General features: G+C 33.5%; 1 protein-coding gene across 1 annotated transcript in view; it reads left to right on the forward strand.

Annotated features, from left to right (window-relative positions):
* LOC128642580 (lens fiber membrane intrinsic protein-like) overlaps positions 1–7,170 on the forward strand; it is a 29,368-nt gene extending 22,198 nt beyond the window's left edge. Inside the window, exon 4 of the mRNA XM_053695346.1 lies at positions 7,103–7,170. Within this exon, the coding sequence (XP_053551321.1) occupies positions 7,103–7,170 (68 nt within the window). The remainder of the gene's footprint in view (positions 1–7,102) is intronic.
* The last annotated feature ends 7,208 nt before the right edge of the window (positions 7,171–14,378 follow it).

The following is a 14,378-nucleotide window of genomic DNA, read 5'->3' on the forward strand; positions in this document are numbered from 1 at the left end:
TTTTCATACTTGTCCTTTAGAAATATTTATTGAAATAAACTGTACTGGGTGATCCAAAGCTCCAACACTATGACACATACACAAACACAAAACCATTCATTAGAGTGCAATCATTGTAGCTATAGCAACTACACTACATATAAACACAGCCACATTAATTTAAGACTTCACTGTAATTAAATGATGGGTTTAAATGATAAATATTTACATATATACAGTATATATATATATATATATACTAGTTTACATACATAAACATCCTGCACTCTGTGAATTTTTAAGACACAATGCACAGTTATGTTTGGGAACTGTTGCAGTTATACCAGTGAAAACTGAGATAGATAAATAGATAGATGTGAAAAAGAAAGTTATAAATCACCAGGATAGATAGAGCGATAAATACAGTAGATAGATAGATAGATAGATAGATAGATAGATAGAGAGATAGATAAATAGATATAAAGAAAGCTAGATAGATTGATAGATGATAGTTAGATAGATAAACAGATAGATAGATAGATAGATAGATAGATCGATAGATAGATAGAGGGGTTCAGAGCCTACAGCTGCAAAGGTGGCAGAGTTAAATCACCCCAGTCTGATTTGATTGTGATTGACATACCACGCTCTTGTACCCTGGTTGTGCCATATCAGGGGGCATGGAGGCACAAGCGTTTGCTTGTAAAGTCTTAAATTCTTCCAGCAGATCCTGCTTCACTGAAGGTGAACACAGTTGTACCAGTTCCCTGCCTGGGATCTTTTCCAGTCTGCATTTTTTTTAAATGGGTCCTAAGAATTAAGTAGAAAATATGATTCAGTGATCTTGATAACGTATTTTCTTATTAATATTAGTGAATAAAAAATACAAAAAAATATTCAAGAGTCATTTAAAGAGACAACACCAGAATTTGTGTTGTTTTAAAATATAGATAATCCCTTAATTACCCATTCCCTAGTTTTACATAATCAACACAGTTATAATAATACACTTTTTACCTCTGTTCAAACTTATTTCAGTTCTTTTGATAGACTTGCATTTTAGCCAATCAGTGCTCACTCCTTGGTAAATTCACGTGCATGAGATCAATGTTATCTATATGAAACACATGAACTAATGACCTCTAGTGGTGAAAAACTGTCAAATGCAGAGGTGGCCTTCAAGGTCTAAGAAATTAGCATATAAACCTCCTAGGTTTAGCTTTCAACTAAGAATACCAAGAGAACAAAGCAAAATTGGGGATAAAAGTAAATTGGAAAGTTGTTTAAAATGAAATGCCCTATTTGAGTTATGAAAGTTTTTTTGGACTTGTCTGTCCCTTTAAGCTGCAAACAGAATAAACAAAATAAATAACATAAAAGAAGCAGAGCAGTTATGAGCGTAGGATCATAAAAAAAATAATTCCTCAAGATATTATAGTACAGTGCCCATAAAATAAAAAATAATAAAATAGTAATATTATATAAGTATACACTAAAATCCTTAGCTGATAATTAATATACAATAAACGTCTAAATATTCTTCTGGGTTACGGTATTACAAAAATAACTATAACTGATAAAGGTTTTATTGGCGTTCTGTAAACATTTTTGCCTTTAAAGCATGCATTTCCTTTCAGCTCTTATTTATTTAGTCTGGATCAGATTAAAAACGGTGTGCAAACAATAGCCCAGGCACAATAAGCAATGGTAAAGTGCGATCAAAAGCCAAAACTACGCTATATATGTGTATGTGTGTGTACATCTGTGTGTACATGTGTATTTATTTATTTATGTATATATACACACACAGTATATAAATACACACTTTTGAGCCTTGCTAGTTAAAGGGACATGAAACCCCAAATTTTTCTTTCATGATTTAGAAAGAGCATGCAATTTTAAACAACTTTCTAATTTACTTCTATTATCTAATTTGCTTCATTTCCTTGATATCCTTTGCTGAAAAGCATATATAGATATGCTCAGTAGCTTCTGATTGGTGGCTGCATAAAGATGCCTCGTGTGATTGGCTCACCCATGTGCATTGCTATTTCTTCAACAATGGATATCTAAATAATTAAACAAATTAGATAATATAAGTAAAATGGAATGTTATTTAAAATTGTATTCTCTACCTGAATCATGAAAGAAAAAAATAGGGTTTAGTGTCCCTTTAAGTACCTTGAAAAGTGCAATATAATTTAAATCAATGTTCATGTGTCGTAATGTGTTTTGAATGAACATACTTTAAATTCTTATGTATATATTTGTATATATACTATATATAGCTATATATATTTTTATATCCAAATAATTATTATAGCTATATATTTTACAAAAAAAGATTATATATATATATATATATATATATATATATATATATATATATATATATATATACACACACATACAGAGAGAAGCGCATATATAAAAATATTTTAAAATTAAAAGAACATTCTCTTCTATGTGAAGAACATAGGAATGTAAAGTATTCCTAACTCACTTTGGGTCTGGCTCAGTTGGTGTTGGGCAATAACTGTTTAGTTTTTTTTAGAGCGTGATGGGGTATCCGAAGTCTTGAAGTTAGAAGGAATCAGTTGTTCGCTTGCTCTCTAACTTTTTACTTTCAATTTGTAATACCTATGCTAACACGGCCGCAATAAATTTTTACTTTGAGCACAGTTAGCATGCGAGTGGAAAAATGTATTTAGCGCACCGCTTGTAATCTGGACCTCATGTTTTAATCTTTCACACTTTAAAAAATACGAGATGAGCTGTTCAAAATGATTTTGTTTTTATGTTTGTTACCTACGTTATTAATAAATAAAGCAAGTATATTACACACAAGCACAGATGTTCTGCAAGTCATATGATGGGAAGTATCCTTCTGCACCATAAGGATCACAGGGAAGAGATGACTGAAAGTGTGCATTCTAAAATGATTACCACCCATAAATTAAACAGATTACACCCTGTGGTTAAATTATGTATGTAATGTAATCATTTAAATTGTTTGTAGGTGGTGAGAGAGTTGTGGAATTAGCAGCAAGTCATGGTACAAAGCATTTAAAGGGACAGTCAAGTCCAAAAAAAAACTTTCATGTTTCAAATGGGGCATGTAATTTTAAACAACTTTCCAATCTACTTTTATCACCTAGTTTGCTTTGTTCTCTTTGTATTCTTAGTTGAAAGCTAAACCTAGGAGGTTCATATGCTAATTTCTTAGACCCTGAAGGGCTCCTCTAATTTAAATGCATTTTGATAGTTTTTCACCACTAGAGGGCATTAGTTCACGTTTCATATAGATAACATTGAGCTCATGCACAATGGAGACAGCTCTGATTGGCTAAAATGCAAGTCTGTTAAAAGAACTGAAATAAGGGGGCAGTCTGCTGAGGCTTAGATACAAGGTAATTACAGAGGAAAACGTGTATAATTATAACTGTGTTGGTTATGCAAAACTGGGGAATTGGAAATTAAGGCATTATCTAACTATCTTTTAAAACAACAAAAATTCTGTTGTTGACTGTCCCTTTAAATTACTTCACATTCTATAATTTGCTATAAAGGGGGAAATATACTAAAGGTAAAATAGCTGCTGTATTTAGATTTTGTGCTGCCCTAAATTTCACACGCTATTGGAAAATATTTAGACAGGGCACATAACAGTTTACTTGATTTTTTTTATTGTTTAAAAAGATAGATAGATAGATTACACCTTTACTACCCATTCTCCAGCTTTGCATAACCAGCAATGTTATATTAATATACTTTATAACCTCTAAGCTTACCTGTTTCTAAGCCCCTTATCTCAGTGCTTTTTAAATCTTGCAAGACATTGCTAGTTCATGTATGCCATTTCGATAACATTGTGCTCACTACTGTAGAGAATGGTAATAGTTATCAAGCGGAGAGTGAAACCACGTGGTGTAACTGCGTCAGACGTACCAGAACCAAGCGTGCAAGTGGATGTGTCCAATGAGGATAGAACTAGCAGAGAGCCGTAGCTGCGGTCTGATCCACAGCCGCAAAATGTAACGGACATATAGAAAAAAGAAAATGCAGGCTCTAGTGGCGCTTAATTATATGCTATAGGGCAAAGGAAATATTACCTATTTATAGAGTAATGTGTTAACCCCTCCAATGCTGACAAAATATTGTTTTAAAAACATTATCAATAAAATCATGTACAGACTTACAAAATTGATCTATACATAAAAAATGGGGAATACATAAATATGCTACATATATATAATATCAAAACACAAAAATAAACAATTAATTAATTAATTAAATAACAATTATAATAACCTTATGAATTGATATATATAGTAACTAAAAATAAAAATCAGCATTAAATAATTAATTAATCTGAAAACTTGAATTCATTGAATTCATGTAAGATATAAAAATAGCTTCTACTTTAGTCATCTATTAAGTAGTTGATGTCACACTCTTTATTCATACCATTAGGTTGTCGGTGTTTAATTTTATAATCCAAACTATTTCTTTTTTTATCCAAGATCTTATATCTGTTACCCCCTCTCGGTGGAATAACAGCTATATCAATGATCTGAACAGACATGTCGGCTATATGAGAAAAGTGGAGATTGTACTACCTGTTCTCATTTGATTATAGGTGATTCGTTCTCCTCCAGTACTGACCACAAACAATATGGCATTAAATTTTATGCTAATTGTAAAACCAAATTTGCAATATATCTTTTGACTTGCAATATTTGTAAATATCAATACGTGGGTAAAACCTCACGTGAGGTCAGGACTAGATTTGGAGAACATATTAGGGACGTAAAGAATTATTGCAAAGACTCAGCTGTAGCTAATCATTTCAACAGTATCCACTTTTCTCACATAGCCGACATGTCTGTTCAGATCATTGATATAGCTGTTATTCCACTGAGAGGGGGTAACAGATATAAGATCTTGGATAAAAAAGAAATAGTTTGGATTATAAAATTAAACACCCGACAACCTAATAGTATGAATAAAGAGTGTGACATCAACTACTTAATAAATGACTAAAGTAGAAGCTATTTTTATATCTTACATGAATTCAAGTTTTCAGATTAATTCATTATTTATCACTGATTGAAAATAAAGATGTATAAATTCTCTCTTTTTTATTTTTAGTTACTATATATATCAATTCATAAGGTTATTATATAATTGTTATTTAATTAATTAATTGTTTATTTTTGTGTTTTGATATTATATATATGTAGCATATTTATGTATTCCCTTGTACTTATATATTGAATCCAGGATTTTTTATGTAAAGATCCCTTTTGTAAGTCTGTACATGATTTTATTGATAATGTTTTTAAAACAATATTTTGTCAGCATTGGAAGGGTTAACACATTGCTCTATAAATAGGTAATATTTCCTTTGCCCTGTAGCCTATGATTAAGCGCCACTAGAGGGTGCGAAACGCGTCAGGCGGTTACTCTATCACCTACCCTTGTCTTGTGTCATGCCTGTTTTGTACATTTACTTTTTTCATTAAAGTCAGTTTTTTTATTGCACCCTTTTGTAGCAGAGCCTGCATTTTCTTTTTTTCTAATGGTAATAGTTATGCAAGAACCACCACTGATTGGCTAAAGTGCAACATTATAAAAATCACTGAAATAAGGGGGCAGTCTACAGAGGCTTAGATACTAGTAATAATAGAGATATAAAAGTGTATTTAATGTAATAAAGGGTAATAAAGGGATTATCTATCTTTTTAAAAAAATAACACATTTTCAAGTAGAAAGTCCCTTTAAATTCTGATATATACATATAATACCTTCTTTTTAAAAGAGCTAGGGACTTTATAAATATCTATTTTACTTATATTTGATGCCCCTTTAGGAGTGTGAAAGCAGAGCAATAGCGTGTACACGGTATCCTGTTTTGTGACATGTCTAGGTTCTGTTTCCAGAGCCCACTCTGTCCTCTATTACCCTATCCTATCTCTTTTTAACTAATTGAATGCTGCCTAGTTATTTGCCTAGTAAATTGATTACCAATTGAAATATATTATCTAGGGTTAGTTATATTTTTGGAAGACTTAAAGGGACATGAAACCCACATTTTTGTAGTTAAAGGGACAGTCTAGTGAAAAATTAAACTTTAATGATTCAGATAGGGCATGCAATTTTAACTTTAACAACTTTCAAATTGACTTTTATCATTAAATTTGCTTTGTTCCCTTGGTGGTATTTTTGAAAAGCTAAACCTAGGGAGGCTCAAACTGATTTCTAAACTGTTGAAAACCGCCTCCTAACTCAGAGCATTTTTAAAGTTTTTCACGGTTAGACAGCACTAGTTCATGTGTGTCATATAGATAACATTGTGCTCACTCCCATGGGGTTATTTACGAGTCTGCACTGATTGGCTAAACTGAATGTCTGTTAAAAGCACTGAGATAAGGGGGCAGTCTGCAGAGGCTTAGATACAAGGTAATCACAGAGGTAAAACATATATTAATATAATTGTGTTAGTTATAAAAAACAGGGGAATGAGTAATAAAGGGATTATCTATCTTTTTAAACAATAACAATTCTGGTGTAGACTGTCCTTTAATTATCTGATTCCCCTATACATTTTACACCCTAGGGGGCCGATTTATCAGCTTGTCCACCCAACATCGTAAATGTCGACAGCATACGCTGTCGGCATTTATCATTGCACAAGCATTTGTGGTGAAATTCTTGTGCATGCCAATCGTCCGCTAGCGGGGGGTTGTCAATCATCATCATCTTACGACTGCTGCTTTTTTACTCTTGTTTCCGGCACATCAGAAACATCGGGGGTAGATTGCAGCATTCACTGCTTGATAAATCTACCCCCTGGTCTGGACCTACTTGGTATATTATACCCCTGGTAAAAAGAGGAAGAGAGAGCTATGAGCTAATCACATATGCTATAAGGAGTGCACTCTATAATAAAAATAAATGCAACATAACTACACAATACAGCACTGAGCACTATCTCCTAAAGAACATTGTTTTGTTTTTCCATATACACAAATGTGTCTGTTTTATTGATTGTGTCTCTCCAGCTCTTTTTGTCAATATGTGGATTGCAGTGCTTTTCTGATGAGTTATATATTTTGTACAGGTATTTTCCACATCTGTGCTTATACAAGGAACAGCTCCCAAGATGCTGCTAACGTGTCCAGTGGATGACGCTCGTACTGCTTCCCTCTCTCCACCTTCATAAGCAACCTCTTTCTTCTTCTCTGTAGTCTGTACCAGTAGCCTAGGTGACACCAGTCAGGCAATTGGGTCAGACAGAGCTAGTCATGTGCTACACGGATTCATATTGACGTTTATTCCTTGGAAGCCCATAACAGTTATTCAGAACCCCTGGAGCAGGAACAAAATGTCTGTTAGAACTTTTATATTGACCAAAGTATTTTCCCACAGAATGGAATAAAAAAAAAAAAGTAAACTTTGAGAACCACTGTTGCTTTTATATTGCTGTATGAACATGCTGTGTCCATATGGGATCAAACTTATCTCTTTCATTTTGGTGTTCAGATTGTAGAAAGATAACTGAGAATGGCTGAAATGTAAATAATATTAATGTGACAATAAAATCTATATACAAGTTACTTGAGTTTTTCCATTATTTACATAAGGTTTTAAATCCTAAATTATTTTTATAAACTAAGGTTCTGTTATTCGCTATATAATTCCTTAGAGTCTATTTGTTTGAAAAAGGCTCTGTGTACACACAAGAGAAAATAGTTTTTCAGCTTTTGTAACTCAATGTTTTAATTCCCATTGTAAGGAGTAGGTGAGAAAAGTGTTGTGCAATGTAGTAGTCAGAAATCTGAGATGTTTTTATTTTGGACTTTTTATTTTGTGCAACGCATTTATTAAAAGGATTTTTTTCACATTGTTTGCAATGTTATATGGGCCTCACAGTATAGGTGAGTGGGCTAGGCAAATGGCTAGGCTTTGGCATATGTGTAGTTTATTGCAGAACAGTCTGGTATACAGTAAGTCGTTCTCTGTGCTGAGCACAATTGGTCTTTCATTTCTGATGGTTTCACAAACCTTTTTTTCACACTGTGTAAAGTAAATAACAAAACAATATGGGCTAGAATACGAGTGGAGCGCTAACAGTTACGTGTGAAAAGGGGTTTATCGTGGGTGTTTGCACGCTTCGGGTTTTAAACTCGTATTACAAGTTAAAAGTAAATGCGCAATTTCAAGTTAGCGCAACCTCAGAGACTAGTTTAAATGTTTTGCAAAACAAAAAGTCTCACAAAACAGATAAAAAAATAAATTAAAAGTACAGTTACAAATGTAAAAAAAAAATTGCACAAAAAAGTTAGTTCTAAGTGCTATAGGGGCTCAAATGAGGTCTAAGCTGTAGCAGATCATGTCCGCCCGACACACAAGCATTTCTGGTAAAGTGCTTGTGTAATGCAGCCCCCAGCACATTCGCGGCCAATAGACCGCTAGCAGTGGGTGTCAATCATCCTGATCGTATCTGATTGGGATGATTGCTGTCCGCCGCCTCAGAGATGGCGGATAAGTTAAGGAGAAGCGGTCATATGACCGCTGTTTCTTAACTTAAGTTTCAGGTAGACCTGAACGTTTGGGGGAAGATAGCAGCATCCGCTGCTTGATAAATCTACCCAGTGTATATATATATATATATATATATATATATAAATGTTTATATGTGTGCACATATGTATTTATATGTGTATATATGTATTTATATGTGTATATATGTATTTATAGACATATATACACATGTAAACACATAAATACATATGTATGCATATTATATATAACTGCATTGGAGTCCTTTGCAGTTAAGTAGTTGAAAACATGTAAAAACATATTTTACATGAATATATATATATATATATATATATATATATATATATATATATATATATATATATATGTATAAATATATATCTTAGAAAAAACATCAGATATATGTAGAAATGTGTATTTATGAATAAATAGAACATTGGAATGTGAAATATTCATATTTTCATGTCGGGTTAGCGCACTTGAGAATGGGATGGCGTGCGAGTAGGGTGTACGTTTTTTCACACTTTTTTGCCTATGGATTCTATGGGGGAATACGGTATCGAACGTGCAATATTATAAGTTCGGCTTCTTACGCTCGTTGTTATATGAGGGCAACCTGACGCACGCAAAAAGCTAACATTCTAGCAGGAGCACTAAATACAGATCCACTTGTAATCTGGCTCTATATAGTTACTAGAGGTTAATAATACTAATAATAGAACTTTAATAGGGTTTGTATTCACATCTGACAAAATTGTTTTAGCAGTGCTGGATGCTACTATGGAGCCCTATAAGCACTGTCTCAATTGTATGGAGGGGTATTAAATATTGTAACTACAAGATAATTCTGGTTTGCTGCTATTGAATAATATATCAGCCAAGTCTTAAAGGGACAGTCTACTCCAGAATTTTTATTGTTTAAATAGATAGATAATCTCTTTATCAACCATACTCCAGTTGCACAACCAACACGGTTATATTAATATATATGTTTTACCCCTGTGATTACCTTGTATCTAAGTCTCTACAGACTGTCCCTTTATCTCAGTTATTTTGACAGACTTGCAATTTAGCCAATCAGTGCTGACTCATAAATAACTTCACAATGTTATCTACATGAAATAGCACTGTCTAGCTGTGAAAAACTGTCAAAATGCACTGAGATAAGAGGCAGCCTTCAAGGGCTAAGAAATTAGCATATGAACCTCCTAGGTTTAGCTTTCAACTAAGAATACCAAGTGAACAAACCAAAAGTACATTGGAAAGTTGTTTAAAATTCCATGACCTATCTGAATCATTACATTTTAATTTTGACTAGACTGTCTCTTTAATCTTGATAACTTAGCAGGTTGCATTTCAAGTTCTTAGAATTAAATATGGCTCAATTTTCCAGAGCCACTTTACATGAAAAGGGGGCAAAATAAATAACACAATTATGCTGCAGAATTATTTCATTATGCATAAATACCAATTTTATTTTAAAATCTCAAGGCGTTAACTGTCCCTTTAAAGTCATTTTATTTTATTTATGCATTAGAAATATTTAACTACAACAGATCTGTGTACACAGAAAATTTAAAAAATCTGTCACTTGTTGGAAAATGATGCAATGTTTTGCAGTCCTTGGAATCATCCTTTAGAATATTATTTATCTTACATCCTTTACTGTGGCCAATAAGGAACATTTATAAACAAGCTACTGCACATTCTGTATTAATCAATTGCTGTGCAGTACATAGGAGTGAAAGAGCTCTGTTTTCCATGGAACACACTCCAGCCTTTTAAACACTACAATTTACAGAGATAAACTACAGGAAAAGAAGTCAAAATAAATAATGAATGCGTATTGCAGGCGTTTATGCATCATTAAACATTTTATGAAAAATGAAATTTGGAGTTTAATGTCTCTCAAACAACTTACCTTTTTTCTATATTACATTATGTGGTGACAAGATCTGTGAGGCTTGTGAGCTGTTCACGTGAGTAAAACACTTGTGCCAAAGTTATAATGTACTTATTAAGGAGAGCATTTGGCAAATAAGCCTGAACATGGACAGCACTGTTGTGTCCTTTTAATACTCACTATGAGTGTCATGCTAAATATTGTGTGTGAGCGATAAGGGGTATATTGCAGCTATCTGCACGCATCGGAAGTAGCGCGTCTATTACGAGTTGAAAGTCACTGTGTTTGCTTGAGTGCAATTGAATTTAACGCTCATCAAGTTAGCACAACTTCAGAGCTCTAGTTAATTGTTATGTTCGACTGAAAAGTTGCACAAAACACATCAGAAATACATTGCACAGTACAGTTACACTCATAATAACAGTATCTAATAAAAATTGTTTAAAAAAATAATTTGCACAAAAAGTTATAAGGGCTCAAACATTTGAGTTCTCAGGTGTTAGAAAAATAAAGGCAGACAAAGGGCTTTAACATAGAGATATATTCATATGCATGTCTAATATGTATATGTATGTACTGTATATACATATGTTTATATCTGTGTTTACATATGTATGTATATGTGTATATATTTTATATATGGATTTATAGCCATATATACACAAATACATAAGTACAAATGTATTAGATAGATATTCTGATACATATATCTATATACTGTATATATATATATATATATATATATATATATATATATAATCATAAAGGAACAAGATAGTGTTACGACCTCAGTACTTTTCATAAAAAGCCATATCCCAGTATTACAAATAACGGCATCTTCTTACAAGGAAAAGAGTGGAGCCAAATGCACTTCCGCAGGTAAAGGTAAGTTCCAAGTCCGGATCCCTTCGTGAGCAGGCGACACCACACTACAACTCTATGAGGAGTGTGTCACACTGTGTCTACCTGCTCTCCCCACTACCGTAACCTTGTCTTCCTCAATACTCCGCTTTCGGCTTAACGCTTACTCCACGGCCGGCTCCTCTGGTAGCAGTTAATGACGTTGTATACATATATAGTTATAGATATTTATTTTACAAAAAAAAAATCATATATATATATATATATATATATATATATATATGTATTTAAGAATAAATAGAATATTTATTTAAGGAATAGAATAAATGGACTGTGAAATATTCATATTTCATGATGGGTTAGCGCACTTGGTTAAACGCGATCGGGTTTGCATGCAAGTATGGGTGTTAGGGTTTTTCCACTTTTCATATTCAATTGAAGTCTATAGGGAAAAACGTTAACGCAGTCGCAATATTCTAAGTTCCACTTTTTGCGCAAACTTTTTACTTTCAACTCATCATACAAGCACTACCCGATGCCCGTAAAAAGCCTCCATCTAGAAAAGTTATTGCGCAAGCAAAAACTCTAATTTGCGCTTTACTTCTAATCTAGCTTTAATTTGGTTAAGATACTCAGGAGGATGAAGAATAAATAAAAAGAGACGTGAGAAAAATAGTGAACGTACAGAATCAGAAAGAAATGTGGGACAAAAGCACAAATGAAAGAGAAACAGAATAGTAAAAATGTCAGGACGAAAGAGAAAAGGAGGAAAATATATCCAAGATAGAGGAAGAAGAAATAGAAATTATAGAGAAGAAAAGAAAGAGAAGAAGACAGAAAACAAAGTGAAATAGAGAGTCAAAAAAGTGAGAGTCAAGGGAAAGTGGGACGATACTGGAACTCAGAGAAAACAGATCCAAGAGTGACTCAACCAAAGGGAAGGAGCAGACAAACAGTTCCTTATCAGTCAAGTCACTTTGCTCTTTTATTTTGCAGATTACGTATAATTTAAAAACTGAAAACGTCAGTTCTCTGTGGATGTAACACACAGAGCTTCCAGGCAGAAATCAGATCACTTGTGACTCAGAAACAACCAGACAGAAACAAACACTACCAGTGATATTACTCACCATAGGGAACCCCAAACCCATCGTCTGCTCATAACCTGCAGACTGTTAGATGTACGCCTCTCCCTACTTCCTACCTCTCCTGCAGGGCATTTGTCTCAAACATTTGTGCCTGATAGGGAGCCGTTAATTTGTATAAAAACACATAACAAATACTATGAAATATATAAGAAAAATATGTGTATATTATAGTAAAATAAAACTAAGTTACTCTTTGATGAATTCAATGGTTAAATGCAACATAACACAACAACCATAAGTGATAACAGGAGGACAGTCTTCATTTTTAAAGGGACAGTCAAGTCCCAAAAAACTTTCATGATTTAAATAGGGCATGTAATTTTAAACAACTTTCCAATTTTGCTTTGTTCTCTTGGTATTCTTAGTTGAAAGCTAAACCTAGGAGGTCCATGTGCTAATTTCTTAGACCTTGAAGACTGCCTCTAATCTGAATGCATTTTGACCACTAGAGGGCATTAGTCCATGTGTTTCATCTAGATAACATTGAGCTCATGCACGTGAAGTTACCCTGGAGTGAGCACACTCAGCTCAAAAGAACTGAAATAAGGGGGTAGTTTGCAGAAGCATAGATACAAGTAATCACAGAGGTAAAAAGTGTATTTCTATAACAGTGTTGATTATGCAAAACTCGGGAATGGGTAAGTGGTCACTTGATCTTCTGGTTGACACAATGATTAACTATTATGCAATAGTTTAGAGTGAACAAAGTAAACACTGAAACTGCCTCTCTTTCTGTCAATATTAAATCCACACATCAGTGAGACTCCTCATTCCAAAGGGTGTGTCTCTTTTGTCCAATAAGGGGGCTTTATGTCAAACATCCAAGTCCACTCATTTTTGGATGGGCTTTATGTCATGCCAGAGAGAAAATATCAGTCAAGGAGGAGAACATAATGGCTGAGCAATGAATAAACACTATAGACTAGATTACAAGTGGAGCATAAAAGTGATCTCAAGGTTGTGGTATTCTTTATGCTCAAATCCATATTACAAGTGGAGCGCTATCAAAATTACAGCAAATTAATTTAAGCTCCCCATATTTTCTATGAGGATCGTAAAGAGCAAATTAGCGCTTGTATTGGACGTAAGTAAATGCAATGGTGCAAGTGCTATCGCACTTACCGATCAAACTTTTTATCTGACTTCAAACACTAAACTACACTAATAACCCCTAAACCACCACCCCCACATCGCAAACTACCTAAATAAACTATCCACCATCCACCCACATCGCAAAGTAATAAACATCTTAACCCCCTAACCTAACAGCCTCTAACGTAACCCAAATTAAAATACCCCAAAATTTAAAAACAAAAAACCTAACTACCTTTTAAAAAACTTAACTGTAAAATTAAATAAAAACCTAATCTTACCATTACTAAAAAAAACAACCTAAAATTAAAAAAAAAAAAACCTTATAACATTACATTACAAAAAGTCTAACACTACAGAATATAAAAAAGACTAACATTAGAGAAAATAAAAAGTAAATACCCCCAAAAAAACACCAGAAAATAAAAAAGTAAATACCTCCCAAAAATAAAAAGCCCTATTCTAAAGCTAAACTACAAATAGCCCTAAAAAAGGGCCTTTTGCAGGGCATTGCCCTAAAGCGATCAAGCTCTTTTTAACCCCATTAACCCCTCTAAAATTATACCCCCCCAAATAATAAAAACTATCTAAAAACCCAAATCTAAAAAGTGTCCTGAAAGGGGCATTTGGCTGGGCATTGCCATAAAAAGGGTATTCAGTTTTGATACCCATTGAAATTTTTTTTAAAAAAAAAACACTCCAAAAATAAACCCAAAAAGCTAACACTAATCCCCATTAAGGAACTTACCGATGATGATGGTGGCGGCGGTCCATCTTCATCCAGGCGATGGCGGCAGCAATGGTCCTCATCTTGCAAGCTTAAAGTGAAG

Source organism: Bombina bombina, chromosome 1 (assembly GCF_027579735.1).
Source record: "Bombina bombina isolate aBomBom1 chromosome 1, aBomBom1.pri, whole genome shotgun sequence".
Taxonomy (NCBI): domain Eukaryota; kingdom Metazoa; phylum Chordata; class Amphibia; order Anura; family Bombinatoridae; genus Bombina; species Bombina bombina.